This window comes from Erpetoichthys calabaricus, chromosome 9 (assembly GCF_900747795.2).
Source record: "Erpetoichthys calabaricus chromosome 9, fErpCal1.3, whole genome shotgun sequence".
Classification (NCBI taxonomy): domain Eukaryota; kingdom Metazoa; phylum Chordata; class Cladistia; order Polypteriformes; family Polypteridae; genus Erpetoichthys; species Erpetoichthys calabaricus.
The window spans coordinates 20,086,367-20,111,141 of NC_041402.2; the positions used below are offsets into that span (position 1 = coordinate 20,086,367).

Genomic DNA, 24,775 nt, shown 5'->3' on the forward strand with positions numbered 1-24,775 from the left:
CAAACTGAATATTGCCTCCAGAATTTCCCAGAAACACTACATAAGTTGTAGATGAGGACTGTGAAGAAATCAGAGCACGTAAAGGATAAACCAAAGAAACGGGTACAAAGGCCACCAGGTGACTTTGACCACTATCCAGCACTATCCAGTGCATAGTTGTACTGACTAGGGATGACGTCAGTATTGTTTATGTAAGGAACGGGAGAAAGACATGGTCAATTGGTTAAATATACTTTATTAATCCCTGAGCTGAAGCTGTCTTTTCGCATGACCTTTGGAGGTCAGAGCACAGCTATTGTACATTACCCCTGGAGTAATTTTCAGGTTAAGGGTCTTGCTCAAGGGCTCAACAGAGTAGGATTCCTTCTGGAAATAATGGAATTTAAACTGACAACCTTCCAGATACCAATGGAAATCCTTAACCCCAGAGCCACCACTCCACATAGTCAAAACAGTAAAGCAAACAAGGCACACAATGCTTTTATTCAAATCTCAAGTCCCGTCCTCCTCTCAACCATTTTCAAACACGCCCACGGACCTTTCACCTCTCATTTGTGTGACTAGCATTTGTCAGACACAGTTCCTGCACTCTCAGCTCTTATAAATTTTTATGTGTTCCTCACTTTAAATTCCCAATAAAAGAAGACTTATTATGTCCAGATCTTATTGAAGAATTTCATCCCGAAGGTTTATCAACAGAAGAAATCAGTACACAGGCATTTCTAGCACAGAGGAACGATGAAGTCAAACGAATTAACAAGAAAATTGTCAATTGGTTACACGGCAGATTGGTTAAATGCATATCAATAGATTGTGTTGAACAATTCTGACATGTAAAATTTTAACATGCGACAAGAAACGTAATGTAGTACATCTTTCGCGGATAACATTAGACACCAAAGGAGATCTTGATATGCCATTTGTATTAAAACGTTTACAGTTTCCAGTTAGAATAGCGTTTGCTATGACGATTAACAAATCACAGGGACAAACATTCGAAAAAGTCAGATTATTTATTAGAGAGAAAGAAACGATATTCACTCACGGGCAGTTATACATTGCGTTGTCATGATGTAAGTCCAAACACAGAATCAAAATTCAATGCGATCTTGAAGAAAACTTAATTCAAAAAATTTCTTTTACTAAAGTTTTACAGTAAAAGTGTAAGTTTAAAAAGTATTTGCATGTTAATTTCAAAGCCAAACAGAACGAAAATGTATAATGCAACAAATACCTCTAATGTAACATGAAACATAATTTTCTTTCAATTTATTATGTTTTACTATTTTTTACTATGGTTAATTACTCGCTATAATGTAAAATAGTTAGTTCTATTATGCATATGTAACAATTCCCATGAAAATAACAATCTGTTTAAATTGTACAACTGCTCCCCTATACACGAGTGGCAGATCCTGAAGTGGCTAGCGCATTGAGCAGAGTGCAAAGCCCCCAGTCTCAGAAAGAGAGGAAACTCTCACGGTGACCTTTATACTATTACACGTGATGATGTCACTAATTCTCAAAAGGATTATGGGAAATTGCCACAGTGACAGAGAATACCAACCTCTGAAAATAATGATGTCCAAGAACAAAACAAAATAGTTGTGAAAATGATGGTAAAAACAAACTTTTAAATAAAGTACTAGATCACAGAACTGGACACAGAACTGGATTCCTTGAGCTGAGAAATCCCAAAAACAAAACGGTTTCAATTTTTATATAGAAGTAAAATCATAGGAAAAAATAAAGGAGATTGCGAATCATAACAATTTTGTTGTGTATGTTTATTTTTTCTTATGGAATAGATAACATAATAATCGTGATAAGGCAAGCAGGAACAGAGAACTTTATAGGATACTAATGATGGACTCATGTTGTAACATTTTTAAACGTTCAGCTATCCAACTGTGCAAGAGCAAGACAAATTGTGAACAATTGTGAATGCATTGTGAATGTCATTGACAGTTAGTCTGTCTGACCAGTCTGCTACTCAAACACAATAAAGTCAAAAAGAAGTCATTTTCTGTGTATGCAAAAGTCAACAACCAATGAGCACTCATTTAGAAGTACAATGCATAATATGCAGCAACGAGGAATAAGGAGAGTGGGTGCATTGGGCCTCACAAACAGAAGAGAGTCTTCTGTTTTATGAAGCACTTTTTCTTCTTCTTCTTCTTTTGGCTGCTCCCATTAGGGGTTGTCACAGCGGGTCATCTTTTTCCATATCTTCCTGTCCTCTACATCTTGCTCTGTTATGCCCATCACCTGCACGTCCTCTCTCACCACATCCATAAACCTTCTCTTAGGCCTTCCTCTTTTCCTCTTCCCTGGTAGCTCTATCCTTAACATCCTTCTTCCAATATACCCAGCATTTCTCCTCTGCACATGTCCAATCCAACGTAACCTCGCCTTCTCTGACTTTGTCTCCCAACCGTCCAACCTGAGCTGACCCTCTAAAGTACTCATTTCTAATCTTGTCCATCCTCGTCACACCCAATGCAAATCTTAGCATCTTTAACTCTGCTACCTCCAGCTCTGTCTCCTGCTTTCTGGTCAGTGCCACCATCTCCAACCCATATAACATAGCTGGCCTTGCTACCATCCTGTAGACCTTCCCTTTCACTCTTGTTGATACCCGTCTGTCACAAATCACTCCTGACACTCTTCTCCACCCATTCCACCCTGCCTGCACTCTCTTTTTTACCTCTCTTCCACAATCCCTGCTACTCTGTACTGTTAATCCCAGGTATTTAAACTCATCCACCTTCGCCAACTCTACTCCCTGCATCCTCACCATTCCACTGACCTCCCTCTCATTTACACACATGTATTCTGTCTTGTTCCTACTGACCTTCATTCCTCTCCTCTCTAGAGCACGTCTCCACCCCTCCATGGTCTCCTCGACCTGCTCCCTACTCTGATAACAATGTCATGTCATCAGCAAACATCATAGTCCACGGGGACTCCTGTCTAAGCTTGTCTATCAACCTGTCCATCAATATTACAAATAAGAAAGGGCTCAGAGCCAATCCCTGATGTAATCTCACCTCCATGTTGAATGCATCCATCAATCCTACCGCAGACCTCACCACGGTCACACTTCCCTCGTACATATCCTGTACAACTCTTACATACGTCTCTGCCACCCCCGACTTCTTCATACAGTTCCACAGCTCCTCTCAAGGCACCCTGTCATATGCTTTCTCCAGGTCCACAAAGACTCAATGCAACTTCTTCTGGCCTTCTCTAAACTTCTCCATCAACACCCTCAGAGCAAACATCACATCTGTGGTGCTCTTTCTTGGCATGAAACCATACTGCTGCTCATTAATCATCACCTCACTTCTTAACCGAGCTTCCACTACTCTTTCCCATAACTTCATGCTGTGGCTCATCAGTTTTATCCCTCTGTAGTTACTAAAGCTCTGCTCATCCCCCTTATTCTTTAAAATTGCTCACTTTCCATGATTGCATTAAACAATTTGGTTAAAAACTCCACTGCCATATCTCCTAAACAGCTCCATGCTTCCACAGGTATGTCATCTGGACCAACAGCTGTAACCCAACCACAGGGATGCATAATCCAATCTCGGATAAATGGTGAGGGTTACATCAGGAAGGGCATCCAGTGAAAACTTTTGCCAGATCAATATGCAGACAAAAACAGAGATTTTATGAAGCAGAACAGAATATAAATAAATAAATAAACAAACAAACAAATAAATAAATAAATGGTGAAGATTGTGGTTGAACTTACTGTATCTGGAAAGCATTCTTCTAGAACCAGCTCTGTTAGGCAGCACATTATTGGCTGTCAGAAAAACAGGCGAGCTTGCAATATTTTGGAAATGTGAAACTGCGCTGGAAAGCTTTTACAGGGTTGTTTAATTTGTCATCCCCTGCAATGCCTAGTTGTGTCATCTGACATCCTCAGACAACGAGATCAGAAACTTTGGTCTTCAAGTTTGACATCCCCTCCAACATGAAGCCATGTAATATGAAGCCAGTTTAAGGAACTTTGTAATGTAATCAGTTTGATTGCAGAATACAGAAGACAGGTGATGGAAAATAGAAAGGAACTCCAAATCTGTTATTATGCTTCAAGACAATACAAAAATATAAAACATAAGTACACCTCAATACATAAGCATAACCATCTGGGCCATGCGTAAGAGTGGGGGTAGGAAGAGACCTCTGCCTGAAGTCACACCGATGAAAGCCCCACTTGCAGATTAGCAGCTGGTCCTTCGGTGTGGAGATGGGAGTTCTTCTATTGCTTTCCATGTAAGAAAGCTTGTTTACGTCTTTGTCTCCCTTTGATAGTGGATCTACATACTGAATTCTCGGAATGGAACAATAAAAAACAGAAGTAAAAATGTCTGGGACAATAGTTTTTCTATGATAAAAGATAACATTTGAGTAATGCAATTGAGATTGCATTTTCTCTTGATGTCTGCATGAGTTTTAATCTAATTACTCTGATTTTACTTTGGCATCTCCAAAGAAATGCATGTTAGATTAAATGGTGACTGTTCTGGTAGGTGTGTGCAAGTGTGGGTATAGCAATCGACTGGCAGCCCTATCCTTATGCCCAATGGTACCAGGATAAATTCAAGTCCCTTGTGACCCTCCATTTTAATTAACTGGGACTGATTTTATGCTATGGGTTAAAATCACTCCATTCATCATTTTCCATTTTAATGTATTATTTGTAATAAAGATTTTGAATGTACCTTTTAAAAAGGGTAAATAAAAGTTGACCTTGAAATTGCCGCCAAAGTAGTTTATCCAGAAAAGCCAACACGGGTGAACCTGGCAGTAGCATACTTTTAACGGACTCAGTAGGCTTGACAGAAGTGACTGGAGGGTATTGTGCATTAATGCCTGGGGCTTATATGCTAACTTGTGAGAAATCTGGTATACTCTTATATGGTACTGTAACCTCGTTAGCTCTGTTAAATGCGTATAATGGTACAAATATATTGTAATGGTTATTGATTGACTGACTGAAGGTGCTGCACTAGTATTTCATGTTATGTTACCCACCCCTTTGAACTCTTCCATTTTGTCTACTAAACTCTTTTATTCCCAGCTTTCACAATAAAGCTGTAAGACTCTCTGCTCCTACTTTTAGATGGAAACAGTTCATTTCCGAGAGATTTCTTTTAACAGATGACACCCTATTTAGCGCTGCAGTTACTTCTTTCCCCGATTTCTTTTCATCAGTGTCTGACACACCACGACTGGCGCTGCTAACAAGTACATGTTGTTTTCTCTGTTGCAGTCCTTCATGGATTCAAAGGTGTGTGGCAATACTCACATAACAATTTACACATTGGCGGGGGGTGTCACAGTTAGAATGGGTGGGAGTCATTATTCTTTTATTTATCTCTTCCTATTTGTGCCGGAGCCTGCAAGATTTTTCTGGGTGATTTAATGTGGCATGAGGAAGGTGAGCTGTAAAGAATAAATGTGGGGATGGTTTGCATAGAAGGCCATATTTAACTTCACATTTTGAAGTTTCACACAGTAATTTTGTGAGCTTCCTTATTTAGAATCATGAGGAGACAGCACTTAGCCAGCCAGCAATGGGTGCAATAAAATTGGTATGGGATGGCACTGCATGATAGGTGCTCTCATATATACATAACTGTACATAAAAATGGTGAGATAATACAGACTGACTAAAGGACCCATGACCATGATCACGCACAAACAACCGCTCTAGATCTTCTGTATATATGCAGCAATTGAAAGGGCATGTAAACATCATAAAAACAGTAGATAGATAGATAGATAGATAGATAGATAGATAGATAGATAGATAGATAGATAGATAGATAGATAGATAGATAGATAGATAGATAGATAGATAGATAGATAGATAGATAGATAGATAGATAGATATGAAAAAAAAATCCCTAGAATGGGTCAAAAGGAAAGAGAAATAAAAGCGTGCACACACCCACACATTAGCGTAAATAGAAGGGCACCACCATAAGTCCATGAGCATACAGATGAACTGACTTTAATACAAGTTAGAAAAGGCTATGCTCAAGTTATATAATGCACTTGTGAGGTCGCATTGAGAGTGATTTCTTACGTTTTGGCCTCCATATTACAAAAAATATGTAGCAGCTCTAGATAAAGTCTAGAGAAAAGTGACTCGATCGGGTGCCAGCTCTCACATACCCAAAGCCCTCCATTACGTATTAAAACAAAATCAGACCTGTTCAATGCAGGTATACTTGAGTTTCTAATGCACAGCCCTGTTAGCCAGCTGGTTTAATAAATGTATAGGACCTCATTGTGATGAACTGTAACGCTGACATCCATCTGATGAAAACTCCTGCCAATGTGGGTCAATTGAACCCTCATTCACAGTCTGCTCAGCTACTGGGGATCAGTTCTGTGAAGTTTAATGAAGGTCTGTGTTTGTCAAGAGACTGTCAACTCCCTGTTTCTATGGCATTTGGCCTTTCAACTGAGATGTAAAGGTAAGCAAAAATAATCAGTTTGGGGTTTGTTCTCCATGGAGAGAAGTGTACAGGGCTTAAGGAACCCAAAAAGTCAAAGAAGAAAGGAAAAATGCTCAAGAGGACTGAGGAACATACACACCACCTAAATACATGTTTACAGGCCATGCCTTCTAGAATTGGATTCTTAAAAATTCAGAACAGAGACAGACGTAGCTTCATCCCCACTACAAATAAACTTCTTGATAAGATGAATGAAATAAGCATAGCAATTGCTTAACAACCAACTAAGTGATAAAAACAAACTTCAGATGTCCTTCAACATGGGCAAGAAATTAGAGCATTGCAATTTATAGACACTTATTGATATTTGTTACAAAGAGCAATGACAGATGATAGATAGATAGATAGATAGATAGATAGATAGATAGATAGATAGATAGATAGATAGATAGATAGATAGATAGATAGATAGATAGATAGATAGATAGATAGATAGATTTCTCTACTTGAATGAAACCTACAGTAAATGGAGTAAAGCACAGAGATATCCTAATAAAAATCTTCTTCAGAGTGCTCTGCATCTCAGACTGGGCCGAAGGTTCAAATTCCAACAGGACAATGACCCTGAGCATAAAGCAAACATAATAAAGCAGTGGCTTAGGGACATCTCTGTGAATGTCATTGAGTGGGCCAATCAGAGCTCAGACTTGAACACAATCAAACCTGGGTTGCAGCGGTGCCTTGGATTCTGACAGGGCAACCTGGGACTTGGAGTTCAGGACATCCCTGTTAGGTTCTGTGGGTGCAGCCAGGGGGAGCTGCAGAGCCATACTTTGTTGGGCTTCCACCCCACCTGGAAGTACTATTGGGCCTCGCTAATGAGCCACCTGCTGTGCTTCCAGGTGCAGCAAAAATGAAGTTAGCTGCCACTGCTCGGAGAGGTAGAGTTGGGGGAGAGAGGATGACGCTTGCCTGAGGAAGTAGTGGAGGTGGAAGAAAGGAAAAGAGAAGAAGAAGAAAAGACAATGCTTTGTGCTTAATCCTTTTGTATACTGTGGTGGGGTACAAAAAAAAGCATTTTGCATGCTTTAATTAAAGCACTTGTGGTCCAGAGTGTTTCAAAGGGATTAATTTATTAATGATTTTAATGGCATTAAACTTTTACCCAATGGCTTTTAGGTAATGAATCTCACATGAGCATGTGCATTCTGTGATCTCAGAACGAACAGGGGGGCATATGTAACATTGGACAGAAATATTTTCTGCAAAGAAAACTAAAACAGATAAATACAGGATATACAAAGCACTAAATAGAAGAAAAGACAATAAACCAGAGCAAAATATGGTTGAGTTATAACTTGAGTAAGCTTTCACTTAAGTCAACCAAATTTTCCATACAAGTATTAGGTACAAAATGTAGATTTCTTACTTTTAGGCTATTTCTGCTAAGAGGAAGTGGTACTTTACCTGAACACATACTCGATTTTTTTTTTTATTCATTCAGCAGCAGAATCCGATTTATTCAACTTCACTTTTAAAATAATTGTTCAATATATTATTAATTTGATTTGATTTGTTGTTGATGGTTATTTAATATACATAATATAAAAATATAATTATTGTCTTGCAGTTTACTCCTCAAAAATCCATCCCCATATCTGAGTATATGAGAAAGTCTAGGGGAGACCACTCCCGATTTTTATATTCTAAAAGTGGTGCAGATTCCTTATTTGGATGTTGAAGGGGTATAAATCCACATTTATTTCAACTCATTAAACATAAACGTCTTTTACAGTTCCAACTGAATGCTGCACTTAGCTTTAAAATCTCTGTTACTGTAACAAATAAAATTAATAATGGAACATTAGACAGGTGGTTACATTAGAGAAGAAAATTATTCAAAATGCTAAAACATTACAATCCCAAAAACCAGTAATCCATATATAAAATGCTAAGAGTTGTGTCAATGTGTCACACACTATCTCGTGAGCTGCTTTGATTAGAACCTTGATCTCAGTCTTAAGTAAAAGCTTATAATATGATGGTGGTGAAGCAAAAAACGTGAAGTTCATGTCTTCCTTACAGTAAACATGCCGTAAAAAAGAACTCCAGTTGCAACATCTGCTGAGCATCAAGTCAAACACAGGAGGCACTTCAGTGACAAACAAATAAGAAACAATAAGACGGAAACACACTGAGTATATAGCAAAGTGAGAGGAAAGCCTGAATATAGAGCCGTTGAGCAGATTGCTAATACTATGGCTCATCGACATACCAGACACATTCCACATCATACAGAATGCATGAACAACAACAGATGTATGCCGGTAAATAAGGATATCATCAAATGCTTCCAACTTTCACCCATATGCAAACATTGCTTTTACATCCTCATATCAATGTTTGGTTGAAGACAAAGAAATTAGGAAAGTTAGATTGGTGATGTGGTTCACTGTGGAGCGGTATGTTTTCATTATGAAAACAAAAGATATGGAAACGTTCAGCTTGTTCTATATTAACCACCAGAACCAAAAAATTATATTATAACATCTACAGGAATTAAAAGAAGAAACTATTTACAACACATAACATGTATCAATACCTTATCTTTTGCATCGATGGGAGCCTCTATTGCTAATTCCTCCGGACATGGTGCACACATTTTCACTTCCCTTTTATTTTGGGACCGGAGGTCCGCGTGTTCCACTAGTTTTGCATTAATATCATTTGCAAATCCATACAGACAAAGCCATTGGGGGTTAATGCGTCATTGTAACATCTATACAGACCTGTGTCATGCTCGCAGAGCTGCTCACACGGCTCTGTTGTTCGTTGCCCACAAAGGTCCTGTACCCATGCTGATGAGGAGTTGGTTTGGTAATACAAGGTCAACTTTGCTGGATTCAACCAGTCAGACACATCCAGGTAGCTTCCCAAACTCACAACAAAACTACTTCCTGCAAAGGAAACAAGGAAAAGGATAAAAGTTAAGGATCAAGCATTTTAAAATTAAACTGAGAAATTGTAAGAGCCAAATCCTTTAAGTTAATAATAATGATAAATTTACTTTAGCTTTTCCTTAGGTTGAGCTTGAATATAATGTAGTTTGACAAAAGATAATGAACGATTCAGTTCCACCCCGTATAAGTTAAAGATTCTTTGTTAGCTCTGTGCGACAACAGAATAGCTCTTCAGATTGAAGTTAGACAGATAGAAAGAAACATGAACTGTTTGTCAGATAGGAGTTTTCTGACCGTTATGTACTTCAAACATACGTCCTGAACCTTCACTGTCCAACTGGATACTCTTTCTAAGCCAACTGACCCCAACATGATTAAAACTATCCTTAAATTACCATGTTATTATTTCACTTAATTCATAAAGGCTGACCCTAAAAACTGATCAATTCATCATTCTTAGAAGCCACTATTTCCACTGCAACATGGTTTTAATGCTCATTCTAATACCATTGTTCGCAACAAAGCATTATTCTCAGTGATAAATTGACTCTAATAAGGATGGAGTAATTCTTTAAAAGTGCGTATATGGAAATTGTCATTTTAACTATTTCAGTTTTGCTGAGGAGGCAGAGAGCAATCCAGGATGCAATGCCAGTCCATTACAGAATATACACATGCATACCCATGCCAGACTCATTTCTGTTGACCAAGGTACAGACGCTATTTACACTAATGAGCCACCTCGGCCAAGGAAAACCGAAGAACATGTAAGCTGCAAACAGGTAATGACCAAGCTACAAATCCATGGAGGTTTGAGGCAGAAACCACTGTGCCACCCATGCCTCCCTTAAACTAGACGTTCAAGCAACAATATCTGACAAAAAAAGCAAGCATTTCTCTTGAAATACTATTTCATCTTTTGATATTTGATCTAATCATATTTAGCTAGGCTAACATTCCCCGTCTGTTTGCCGCCTGCAAGCATGTCATGATCATTCTGAGTAATCTTTCAGATATAATTGCCTGCAAATACTGAGTTATTGTCAACTGTGCAGCTGAACATACCTTTTCACTCTTTGATTAAATAGGAGTTTGACATTTCCTGTTGACACAGAGTGTAACGTTAATTAAAACAGAGTTAATTACAATCATTTAAATAAATGATGTGTCTGGAATGGCTACAGCAACTGTATTTTCCGACTCAGTGTGTTGAGTAAACGTCTGAGATTACGCGAGGCTTTAATGCACTTCACTTTTGACAGTTTTGGGTGCTTATCGTTTCCATTAGTTATACAATTTGCAAAATGCAAAACTGTCATGATCAATGTAAACGTACTCAGGTCTGCTGCTGACTTTCTGCAGAAAGGCAGAGGACGCTTTTCTCAGTTCAGATTTCTGGAATGTGAGCTAGAAGATAATGTAGCATTGGATTTTGAAAATGTGACTGTCATATCTAATGTGACCACTAAGGGGCATAACAGCACCCCGAACACCAGACATAACTTCACCAGCACAGGTCAACAGTTCAAATAAAACTGTTTAATGCTCACAAATACCTTTTATGGGCTTCTTCACAAATACTCCCAACACAAATTAAACAGAACTGATGTTCACTATTCCTTTACACTCCTTCCATACTTCTCAGCAAGCTCAGCCCACATCTGCCCGACTCCGACTCCCCTGGTGAGGTTGAGCAGCTTCCTTTATACCAGTTCTGGGAGTACTTCTGGTGCTATCACATTACATCCAGGAAACATTTCTGAGTCAGGTGGAAGCTCTCCATGGCAAGAAAGACTGCTTCCAGCAAGTCACCATAGTGGCACCAGCCCAACAAAACTCTCATGCAGCCCCGAGGGTGTACAAATGGGACACATGACAGAGGGATGTCGCCACTCAGTGTACTTAGGAAGCACTTGGCCCTGACAAACACTCTCCCTCTGTCCATCCTATATAACAGCCCCCCAATAGGCCTAACCAACTTGGTCAGTATACCCATTCACTGAAATCCGTCTATACAAAAAAAACATCCCGGCCAGGTAAAGTAACTTCCATCCTGGCCGTGATGCCAGCCAACCTATGTTATCTGGTACACTAAAGACAAACTTTATAAAAGGAATTATTTTGTTTATTAAGGAAACATTATTATGGTGGCTCAGTGGTGGGAATCTTAGTCTCTCATTTTGTGGAGTTTGTAGGTTATCTCCATGCATGCAAAGACTTTTCTGTGGCTGCTCCAGTTTCCACTACAACACATACAGTATGTGTTACATAAATTAGTGACTCCAAATTGGCGTGCGCATGACTGTGCCCAGCAAATAATAACACTTTGTTATGGAGTGGACTGCAGCCACTATAATAAAAGCAAGCTAAAATTTGCGTTGTGTACAAGTTTGTGCGCAGACGGACTGTGATGATCTGTAAATGAATTCTTTAGACACGGAGCAATGTAGTGACTGGCACCCTGAGAGACACTGTTTTAACTTCATCTATTTTTTTATATTTTCCTATTTATGCATTTTCTTTTATCTCATCTCATCTTCTAAAATCACTTTCCATAGTGAGGGTTGCAGTGCACTTCCTTTCAATGTTATCTAAATATATGTTATATTATAATCTTAGACTTGAAAGGCCAGACATACAGTGGTGTGAAAAACTATTTGCCCCCTTCCTGATTTCTTATTCTTTTGCATGTTTGTCACACAAAATGTTTCTGATCATCAAACACATTTAACCATTAGTCAAATATAACACAAGTAAACACAAAATGCAGTTTTTAAATGATGGTGTTTATTATTTAGGGAGAAAAAAAATCCAAACCTACATGGCCCTGTGTGAAAAAGTAATTGCCCCCTTGTTAAAAAATAACCTAACTGTGGTGTATCACACCCGAGTTCAATTTCCGTAGCCACCCCCAGGCCTGATTACTGCCACACCTGTTTCAATCAAGAAATCACTTAAATAGGAGCTGCCTGACACAGAGAAGTAGACCAAAAGCACCTCAAAAGCTAGACATCATGCCAAGATCCAAAGAAATTCAGGAACAAATGAGAACAGAAGTAATTGAGATCTATCAGTCTGGTAAAGGTTATAAAGCCATTTCTAAAGCTTTGGGACTCCAGCGAACCACAGTGAGAGCCATTATCCACAAATGGCAAAAACATGGAACAGTGGTGAACCTTCCCAGGAGTGGCCGGCCGACCAAAATTACCCCAAGAGCGCAGAGACGACTCATCCAAGAGGTCACAAAAGACCCCAGGACAACGTTTAAAGAACTGCAGGCCTCACTTGCCTCAATTAAGGTCAGTGTTCACGACTCCACCATAAGAAAGAGACTGGGCAAAAACGGCCTGCATGGCAGATTTCCAAGACGCAAACCACTGTTAAGCAAAAAGAACATTAGGGCTCGTCTCAATTTTGCTAAGAAACATCTCAATGATTGCCAAGACTTTTGGGAAAATACCTTGTGGACTGATGAGTCAAAAGTTGAACTTTTTGGAAGGCAAATGTTCTGTTACATCTGGCGTAAAAGGAACACAGCATTTCAGAAAAAGAACATCATACCAACAGTAAAATATGGTGGTGGTAGTGTGATGGTCTGGGGTTGTTTTGCTGCTTCAGGACCTGGAAGGCTTGCTGTGATAGATGGAACCATGAATTCTACTGTCTACCAAAAAATCCTGAAGGAGAATGTCCGGCCATCTGTTCGTCAACTCAAGCTGAAGCGATCTTGGGTGCTGCAACAGGACAATGACCCAAAACACACCAGCAAATCCACCTCTGAATGGCTGAAGAAAAACAAAATGAAGACTTTGGAGTGGCCTAGTCAAAGTCCTGACCTGAATCCAATTGAGATGCTATGGCATGACCTTAAAAAGGCGGTTCATGCTAGAAAACCCTCAAATAAAGCTGAATTACAACAATTTTGCAAAGATGAGTGGGCCAAAATTCCTCCAGAGCGCTGTAAAAGACTCATTGCAAGTTATCGCAAACGCTTGATTGCAGTTATTGCTGCTAAGGGTGGCCCAACCAGTTATTAGGTTCAGGGGGCAATTACTTTTTCACACAGGGCCATGTAGGTTTGGATTTTTTTTTCTCCCTAAATAATAAAAACCACCATTTACAAACTGCATTTTGTGTTTACTTGTGTTATATTTGACTAATGGTTAAATGTGTTTGATGATCAGAAACATTTTGTGTGACAAACATGCAAAAGAATAAGAAATCAGGAAGGGGGCAAATAGTTTTTCACACCACTGTAGCTGTACTGTTGTTGGCCAAAGAAACTGGTGAAAAACATATAAAGCACTCTTGACAAGATAAAGCATTTTTTACATACTTTGGTGAAAAAAACTTTTGGGTGGAGCTATCCATCACCAGAGTAACCAACAGCCAATTATCTTGTGTATTACATCATGAGGTCTGGAACACCACTTAGCCTTTTGGCATAAAGAACGGCCCATCTGAGGACTAGAAAAGAAAAACCATCCACCTGGATGTAGAAGATATGGCTTATGCATCAGCCTGACTGCTAAATCTAAAATTGGCCTAACAAGACAACACTTCCTCTGATACTTTATGGAAAGTATTACTTAAAGAGTTACTCCACTCCGAAAAATGATATTTTTTTATATACTACTTACCCCATGAGATTTGTAGTGATGGCTAAGAAAAAATATTAATCTCATGTTTTCATGATGAATGGATATAACAAACTTTCTGATAGAATGGGCATCTGTGCAGACCAATGATTGACCACAGAAAACAATAGCAAAACACTCATTAAAAAAAATCTCACGTTGCTCATGTTGTCACCAATCTTCATTTCAAGACATCCAGTTCTATGCTCTTAACAGACAAAACATTTTTTTCCTAAAATATTATTAAATAAACACTTCCAGAACAGTGGAAGACGTTGGAGAGAAAACGTGTTCACACAGAATGAGCTTTTGAATTGAACACAGGAGTCTTGACCAATGAATGAGGGCGAGAGGTGGGTCTTCAATTCAAAAGTTCTAACCAATTGTGAAAGCATTTCCTCTGTCTGCATTGCTCTGTTTTTTTTTTTAAATTTAGCACTTTTATTTTTCAAATTTCTGTTCAGATATTCTGAATACAGTGCACTTCACACATTTTTAAACTTTTAAAGTCTCCAGCTGAGAAGCGTTGGTGAATCTGCACGCTTGTTGATCTTAAAACAGAGTAATATTTTGTGTGACTTCAGCTACGAGTTCCTTTAATGTTTCAATTTTATCTTGAGAGCAGTTCTTTCGCCCCCTATATATTTTTTTTCTTTTACTTGTTGGATATCTGCCACTGACGGCAAAACACTGAAACATCTGTAGTCATAACTGCTGAAGCAAAGAGACCTTACCTTGCTGCAGATATGAGAAGGGGCTTGGTCAGATGTAGGTGGGGTTGGATGGAGTGGTGGTGTGAAATTCTGAATATAAGTTGATAAATATGTTGTATGTCTTTATTTGTAAGTCAGACAAAGCAAATGTGATATTAGTGTTTTATTCATGAGAACAGCAATGCTTTGATGTTTAAAGAACATCCCCCCAACAATCTTTAGGACTGACTTAGGAATTTATTGTAGGGTTAGGGGAAGTGCCTAAAAAAAGTGTGGGAAGTGATTCTCTGCAGGATATGCTCTCTCATCAACTCCCACAGTAAAGCCAAACTCCGTAGTTGGCAAGCTTCACTCAACAAATTGTTTTTGGATGCTGGTGTGAAAATAAGCTAGTAACTGGGGGAATGTGTCACACCAGAATTCTATTGGTCTAAAGTGGGCTGCTTGGTTTTGCATTAGAAGCCATTCTGTACCACAACATCCTACTGGCCATAGAATTTGGACAGAGAATGTATGAATTTGCTTGCTTTACCCTTCCCTCTCTCTCTCTGTCGCATACCATTACCATGAAAAGGAAAACACACTGAAAAGAACAGCTCAGCAGCCATATTGAGACAGGCATGCGGCCTGTCCTAAAAAAAGCTAGAAATGGTGACTTAACTAGAGACATTTAAGTAAATAACATGTCTGTGTGCCACCTGAAATTACACATCAGCATTTATCAGGTTGTATGGTTGCCAATATTCATATGTACTTTGCTTATTGCTATTATTTTATGAATATTATGAATAATGCATTTTTTAAAGTTGTAACTTAACTCTTGCTTGGCTTTTACTCTATGTAATTGCCTGAGGTTATAGATGTAGACAGGGAGGTGGGGAGAATTTATAAAGTACAATACTTTATAAACAGTGGTAAATCTATGAGATCTGAGGTATTCTGACAAAGACTACACATTAAAGTATACAAAACGGGAAAGTAGAGTAATAGAGAACTCTACCAAGACAAAACAGATGGCCAAGTGTTTCCAAACAAAAAAGCTATAATGTAGATCAATTATATTCTGTATTTATCCAATACACTAGTAACAATATTCTTTATATGTTCCTCACTGTACTGTACTGTATTGTCCCTTATGCTAAAATTCTGGTTTCTACCTCTGCTTCATCCCACGCTCATTTGTGCAGTTAAGGGGAGTCTTATGTGAACCTCAGTTACAGCAACTCACTTCTCTTGCTTCTTGAAATCAAAGCAGGTTAGTGACATGATGTTGACTTCCATAAAAGTAGACAATAAAAACAACATAACTTGTGTAGAAATGTATGCAAAATATGGTAACACTTGGTGACACAGTATTCAGTTACACTAACACAATCTTACGGCTCCATTATCCAAAAGTTTCAATGACTCCATATTTCTTTGACACTTTAATTCATCAGACAAGTGCCATAATGATCCATTATCTATTATGTTCAGATGACGCCAACAATTATAGCTTTGGATTTTGTCACGCATTTTAAAACTCCTTTGGGTATTTCTTAAAATTTATGTTTAAGAAATTTGAACTACAATTAGTCACTGGCCCTCCACATCCAACTACTAGCAAAAATGTTTTCATCCGCTCTCTACAAAAGCAATTTTAGCAATGTGATTTTGTATTAAATGGTAATAAAAACATCTTGTACTTCTAAGGACAAGTAATTACAATCTATTATCACTGTTATTTTTTAATATGACTCAACATAACAAAAATATTTAATAAACAAACTAGTGATAACAAGCTCTGAAAATTAAAAAATTCTCAAACTTTCAAACTAGCTAAGTCTGTGAATGCACCCCAATGTTATACCAACACTACTTTTTATAACTTGTTTTTTTCTGCATGTTCAAAAGCACCTTAGCATTCATTTCACTAAGGAAAATACAACATAAACTAGAGTGTAGCATAGCAATACATAAAAAGATTTAATACATCAAGGCGCAAAATGTGCTGTACGTACATGACTAATGCAGAAACCGGTGGACCTCAGGGAGCTTTGCCACTTGTGATATGAGTGATATGATATAAATTTGTGCCATCACTGTAATACGGGATATGATGTCCACATCTTTCTGGCCAGATTTTGTTTGCTTTAATCAATTTCATTTTTTTATGTAGAGGGGGTAATTTAATATTTTCTCCCAGTTTCTATTGCAGAGTGGTTTTAAAAATGTATTTGACAAATGGCACAATCCCTAAAATTTTTAAAAACCTTCAAAATTTGTGATCTATTTGAGCTGGTGCCATAACTAAAAATAGAATAAGAACAGTTATCTGGATTGAGAAGTTGAAAAAATTTCCACCCTAACATAACTTCATCCCTTTCATCAAGCATAGATAGATAGATAGATAGATAGATAGATAGATAGATAGATAGATAGATAGATAGATAGATAGATAGATAGATAGATAGATAGATAGATAGATAGATAGATAGATAGATAGATAGATAGATAGATAGATTTGTGTGGTCAGATCTGCCCAGTTGTGCAACAGGCATACATTTAAAACCATTAACATTTGGAAAGAGAAGATCCAGATTGTTGGGTCTACAAATGGATCATGCTGATGGAAATGTGTTCCTTCCACAGTTCCCATGGTTGATGTCACCATCATTCTAGGGTCAGAATTATTCATCATTAGAGTATTGGTAACAGAGTGAAACATTTCTGTTACTGAGACCTTTTATTGGCTAACTAAAAAGATTACAATATGCAAGCTTTCGAGGCAACTCAGGCTGGCCCTTTCTGGGTTGTCATTTTGCTTGACTTCTCATTACATCCATAACGGCTAACATGGTACAACACCCTAGTGTTGCTAAGACCATAAACATTAACAAGAATGATGTAACATAATTCCCTAGGTAGTAATGTAGATGAATTCAGTTAGTATTTCAGCATCTGGAATACACATTTTAGTTCTAATTGTAATGGGCTCACTTTTGTACCATTGCTCATTCACATAGATGTCTAGTGTCCTTCCTGCCTTTTCCACTCCATCTCATCGTATCAGAAGAAACCCACCATCTGAAATAAGAGGTTTCTCCGCAGCACCTCAAATGTCACAGTCCCTGGCCTTGTTGTGACTCCTCATGAGATGTGACAGTTCATTCAACTTATTTAAAAGAGATGGAACATTCCTCATTATATAAAGGCAGACCAGATCTGAAGACTTTCTACCTAACTTTTGTCTTCACCCTTTCCATCTTTGGATGAGCTGCTCTCCTTAATATGTTGTAACACAGCTCCTTAGATGGTAATGATCCTGGTCATTTCACTTTTTATTTTTCTCAGACATTTTATTCTATGGAGGACCGTACTTTTATAATAAAACTCAAATGACAGATACAACATAGCATTCTCCAACCCGCTCAATGTAATTCAGAATGACAAGATATCGGAGCTTGTCCCCTGCAACAATGAGCACATGCCAAGAAACACCATTGGATATGCCACCAGTCCCCTGCAGGGTTCGCTCAGGCACACAACCCAATTTGGACCAGTTTGGAACTGGCAAATAACTCTAACTGCACAGAGATGTGGGATGATAAGCTGGAGTATTCGGCCTAAAAGCCACAAAGGCAACAACTAAGTGTGGGATTCAAGCCCAGAAAAATGGAACAATAAGATGGCAGCACTAATCACTGCACCTCCTTAAGGACAAGGCTGCTGTGTCCATGTTTCTGATTTGTATTATTTCTGAGAAATTCTGTGCTTCATATGTATTGTATAGTGTGAATTTGTAAGTGGAAGTATACACATAAATGTACCTAAAATGAAATTCCTTAACTCAAACATGATCAATAATGGATGAATGGATGAAACAACACTGAGTTTCAGCTCAGGGGAGGCCCTGAACTGGATTAAACATGCGCAGTAACAGATATTCTGATGAAGCTATATTAAATTTGTCTACAATTTTAGCTTTTCTCACTATTTAACCAATTTAACCAATTTCAAAGATTCCTTGCCATTAAATAGGTTCTTTTGTAAAATTCTGCATTGTTTGCTTGTCATTCATTCATTCATTCATTCATCTGTTAATTTCCCATCAGGGTGGCAGCACATATTATTTATCAGTTTTATGATTAAATATTTATTCACTTGGAAAAAGGAAATAAATAATTGCACACACTGTTATTTGGAAGGAAAAACAGATAAGAACAGATACATCTTTGCCATCAGCACCCACCTCCCACATAACACTGTAAGGAAGATTTTTAGTAAAAAGAATTAACAAAGACAGAGCCAGGACTGTAGTGAGAAGAAGAACCATCAGGTAGACAAATACCATGCTACACTGTTAACACCTCTACTTCACCAATCACCATTTACGCGGCTTCCAAACAGCCATGTGGTGTTCTCACATGTATTAATATTGGGGCTGGTTGATTCAGTAATTCAAGAAGCAGAAAATTCAAGATGTTCTAGGCTATTAAAGTCCATAAAAAGAAGACTTCCACAAACTGGCTGCCTGCAGGTAAGAGGCCAGCGTCACCTTGGCAGCACTCACAGCCAAGGAAAATATCATCTGCTGTTCTGTTTAGGAAATAATTACAAATAGTGATAAAGTATTGGGCTTTCTATAACATGTGAACCGGAGTCAAAGAAAAGAGTTTGCATGGAGATCAGTCATAGTACCTCAGTCATCATCACTGAAACGACACAAATCTGTTAAAAAAAACCTCAGAAGTCTTTTTCACAATTTGTTCACTTTTTACAAATTCTTTATATTGTAGCCTTATGCTAAAATCACTTGAATGATTTTTTTCCCTGCATTTCTCAATACCCCAGAATGACAATGCGAAAACAGGATTTTAGAAATTTCAGAAAAAAAAAAAGAAACATCACACTGACACAAGTATTCAGACCCCTTACTTCGTATCTTATCTTTAGCAGCGATTACAGCCTGGAGTCCTCTTGGGTATTTAATATTACAAAGTTCACACATCTGGATTAGGGAACTGTCTGCTATTCTTCTCTGCACATCCTCTGAAGCTCTGTCAGGTTGGATGGAATCCAGAGATATTCGATTGGAATCAAATCTGGGCTGTGGCTGTGCCACTCAAGAACATTCTCAGCGTTAACCCTAAGCCACTCCTTTTTTGTCTTTGCTTAGTGCTTTGTTTCATGGTCCTGTTGAAAGGTAAACCTTCATCCAGGATGAGGTCCATAGAGCTTTGGGATAGATTTTCTTTATGGGTATATCTGTACTTTGATACATAAAGCTTTTCCTCAACCCTGTCTAGTCTCCCAGTCCGTGCTGCTGAACAGCAACCTCACAGCGTAATGTTGTCACCACCATGCTTCACCGTTGAAATGGTATTGCACAGGTGATGAGCAGTGATTTGTTTCTTCCAAACATAACGTTAATCTTGGTTTAACCAAACCAGAGAATCTTGTTTCTCAGTGACTGAGTGACCTTTATGTACTTTTTTGCAGACTTCATGCGAGGAGAGGCTTCGTTTGGACCACTCTGTCATATGTGCTGATCGCAGGAGCGCCGCACTGATGGTTGTCCTTCTGGATGTTTCTCCCACATAGGTTCTCTTGAGTTCTTGAGTTATCCTCAGGTATTTGGTCACGTGTCTCACCGTGGTCCTTCTCTCATGATTGCTCAGTATGGCTAGGTGGTCACCTCTAGGAAGAGTTATGGTTGTTCAAAAAGTCTTCCAATTAAGAATTATGAATACCACTCTGCTCTTGGTAACCTTCAATTCTGCACAATTTTTTTGCCTTCTCCAAATCTGTACCTTTTCACAATTCTGTCTCTAGGTTCTACAGGGAATCACTTCAATCTCCAGGCTTGGTTTTTGCTTTGATTTACATTGTGGGACCTTCTATAGGCAGGGGGGTACCTTCCTAATTTCTTCTTCTTTTGGCTCCTCCCATTAGGGGTTTCCACAGCGGATCATCCTTTTCCATATCTTCTTGTCCTCTACATCTTGCTCTGTCACACCCATCACCTGCATGTCCTCTCTCAACACATCCATAAACCTTCTCTTAGGTCTTCCCTTTTTTCCTCTTGCCTGGCAGCTCCATCCTTATCATCCTTTTTCTAACATACCCAGCATCTCTCCTCTGCACATGTCCAAACCAACGCAATCTCGCCTCTCTGACTTTGTCCTCCAACTGTCCCACCTGACCTGACCCTCTGATGTCCTCAATCCTGTCCATCCTTGACACACCCAATGCAAATCTTAACATCTTTAACTCTGCCACCTCCAGCTCTGTCTCCTGTTTTTCAGTCAGTGCCAATGTCTCCAGCCCATATAACATAGCTGGTATCACTACCATCTTGTAGACCTTCCTTTTCACTCTTCTTGATACCCGTCTGTCACAAATCACTCCTGACACTCTTCTCGACCCATTCCACCCTGCCTGCACTCTCTTCTTCACCTCTCTTCCACAATCCCCATTACTCTGTACTGTTGATCCCAAGTATTTAAACTCATCCACCTTCGCCAACTCTACTCCCTGCATCCTCACCATTCCACTGACCTCCCTCTCATTTACACACATGTATTCTGTCATAGTGGTCCTACTGACCTTCATTCCTCTCCTGTCTAGAGCATATCTCCACCTCTCCAGGGTCTCCTCAACCTGCTCCCTACTCTTGCTACAGATCACAATGTCCAGGGGTGTACCTTCCTAAGAAGATGTAGAAACATCTTGATGATAATCAATAAAATGTTATGCACTTGAGCCAAATTTCAAGTGTCATAGTAAAGGATCTGAATACTTGGGGTATTGAGTGTTGTCTGATGTGGGGAACAAATTAATTTAAATGATTTTAACATAAGGCTGCAACTTAATTAAATATGAAAATAGTGAAGGGGTTGGAACAATTTCTGACGGCACTGTAAGTCCAGCCGAGACTTTTTTAGAAAAAGCAGAGGATGAAGATCATTATGTGATAAAGACAGTGGAAGAGGCTTTTTTAAGTCATTGTGCCAGTGGGATGAAAATTACCAATAGCTTTCAGAACATTCTTTGTGTTATTGCAGATCATGTTTCCAGAGCTGTGTGTTAGCTCTATCTTTTGGGGAACAATTAAGAGGGGACATTGTAGAGTAGCTTGGGTTAGTTATTAGAAAGAAGACCAAGACCCAGATAAAAACATGTGACATCAAATTGAACTTTGACCCAGCTCCACCCTTTCTACTCCTGATGAAACAAAACCTGACACCTCAACGAAGAAGGCCAACATATGACCACTGAAGAAGGAGCACTGCTGTGGCCCGACTTGTATTTTTCCAAGCTGCATTTTTTTCACAAGTTTCCCAACAGCAGCTAAATAGGATTATCACATTGATACCTCAGATCTCCTGATATGTTTTCACTTCTTGCCTATACTCAGTCTGAAAAATGGCTGCAAACCCATTTCACAACACCTTCTCATTATGAATATCACTGCCTTGGGTCATTGCTGTGTTAAAATTTGGAATCAGACACTTTTGCTGGCCTAAAAAGGATACATTTTCAGAACACCCCAGAGAGTTCATTATCAGGGGCGGAGTGGTGGCTCTGAGGCTAAGGATCTGCGCTGGTATCCTGAAGGTTGCCGGTTCGAATCCCCGTCACTGCCAAAAGAGATCCTACTCTGCTGGGCCCTTGAGCAAGACCCTTAACCTGTAATTGCTCCAGGGGCGCTGTACAATGGCTGACCCTGCGCTCTAACCCCAAGGGGTATGCGAAAACTAACAAATTTCTAATACGAGAAATCGTATAAGACGAAATAAAGAACAAAAAAAAAATTTGCATTGGAAAAATTCAACCTTTGACCGTTTCCTTTTGCTGGAGAGAAATCACACAAACTGGGAAATACAGCTTGCCACGTATTCTTGTAAGAGGTTTGCCTAATTCTGCCTTTCCCTTAATACTAATACAGACATTAATAATAGTACAGATACTGTTTCTTTGATTTCTGTATTGTAGATCAATTAATTTGAGAGACAGGGATGCAACTTGGTGTTCCGTTGCCATGGCAGCCCACAATTTCTATTAATTCCCCAAACATCTTTGTGATCTTTTTTAATTCATCTTTGACTTTATTCATATTGCGATGAAGTCAACCAAGCTGTTCTTGAAAACAAAACTATGCGGAATTTGTTATGCCGACAAGTTTCTTTATGTCTTATTAAACTTGATGCTATCTTACTCTGAGACCACGTCAGAATTTTCTTCACTGGGCTGGAAACCTCTGCATGAAGCCTTTGGCAGACAACATTAGGTAAACCTCACAAAGCAAGATAAATTAATTAAAGTGCTTACGTTTGGCTTTGAGGGAAAATTAGTACAAAAAAAGGAAAAAAAATGGTCCTATGGTGCTATCCTCTACCAAAAGTCACATGGTCTCCACCATTATTTATTTACTTTTGCTTAAACATTTAAATGTTTCTAAATTGTTAAAAGAAATCAACTCTATAATGGGATAAAAAATATATTCTTTCTTGAGATGTCAATGAGAGCTATTAGCCTCAGATTTGCTAAGGGAAATATTCATTAGTCAAAGTAACCAGCAATTAGCTGATTACCATCTACTTAGATTTAACTGACATCTTCATTGAAAAAGAACATATCTAAGAAGTCATTGACTTTGTGTTAACATCCTTCTCACTGAGTAATAACAAGCTCCAAGCATTTAGTTGCGGATGTGTATTTGGTAGACAAACAACATATAAATATTAACATCTCTCTCCGATCATCAACCCTGAGATTCATTTGTCAATGTCTCTCTTTCCCTCTCTTTTTCCTTGCTTTTTCTTTCATTGCCTGATATGTAGTGCAGCCAACATCTTCAATTATTTGGCTGATGTTCTGCCTCCTTGGTCTCCCTCTGGAGTTTCTGCCTTTGAATGCCCCTTTGATGATTGTGTGTTGCAGTCCAGGTTTCTTCTCGTTTGTACGCTCAGATTTTTCCTCCTCTTTACCTAAACCCTTTCGTCTCCTGATTATCAATGAACCACTTCATTTGTGACTTGATTGACTGACAAAATCTTAAACATCATGGTTCAAAGTTTTCTATTCTTCTCTTGTTCCTTGTTAATACAGTCCACATTTTGCTTCCATCGAGTGTTAACCTCCATACATAAGTGTTCAAAGATGTCTTCTTTGTCTGAAGTGGAAAAAAAGAAATGCCAGCACTTCTTATTATGCAAGCTTAATAACAGACCCCTTGAAGGTCCGATAGCATGTTGTTATGCCTAATTTATAATAAAACAGCTTCTCTCTTGAAGGTCCTAAGATGAACAGATATGCGTAATTTTTGTTGCAGAGTGTTGGGGCCTCTTAATTATCCGATGGTATACTGGTATGGACAATTTACATCAAAGAGCAGACGGGTGTCCTCCTTAGACATGGGTTTCTCATGGAGTGCAAGTTTATGGTATCTTATTGCAAGTTTATGGTACTCATTGGAGTGCAAGTTTATGGTACTCATTAGGCAAGGGAAATGAGAGTATGGAGTATAGCCCACCTGACGCAATTCTTGTCTCCAAATATTAATACAACGACTCAGAATTGTTATCCTACCCTGTAAGTTCATCTCATAGTGGGAGACAGGAACCAACCCTGAACATGACACCATTCAATTACTCTCCCACTCTCCCTCCACTCACATTCACCCATATGGGGTATATGGGAGATACTTGAGGCTTTTCAGGATACGGATCTCAGGATATAGCCCTTAAGCCTGAAAGAATTGTGAACTTGAACAGCAGTGAAGTGAATTTTGGGAAAGATGATAGGTAAAGAAAGATTCAGAGTATTTTGCTTAATTAGAAAAGTGCAGCTTTTGGTTTGCATAGGTAAATAACCTTGACTTTGTGATAATGATTCAATGACACTTTCTGTGTTTTATAAGTAAACTGGAAGCGTTCTGCTAACTGCAGGTTTTTTGAGTATGAGAAGGCAGGGTGGGGAGTGGCTGCGTTTTGTTAGAC

At 38.7% G+C, this 24,775-nt stretch overlaps 1 protein-coding gene across 3 annotated transcripts in view; it reads right to left on the bottom strand.

The window, feature by feature from the left end:
• Nucleotides 1–24,775, bottom strand: part of LOC114657387 (astrotactin-2-like) — a 2,479,169-nt gene that overhangs the window by 1,270,417 nt on the left and 1,183,977 nt on the right. For all 3 annotated transcript variants that reach the window (XM_028809185.2, XM_051931934.1, XM_028809183.2), the window contains one exon: nucleotides 9,272–9,439. In XM_028809185.2, the coding sequence (XP_028665018.1) occupies nucleotides 9,272–9,439 (168 nt within the window). The remainder of the gene's footprint in view (nucleotides 1–9,271; nucleotides 9,440–24,775) is intronic.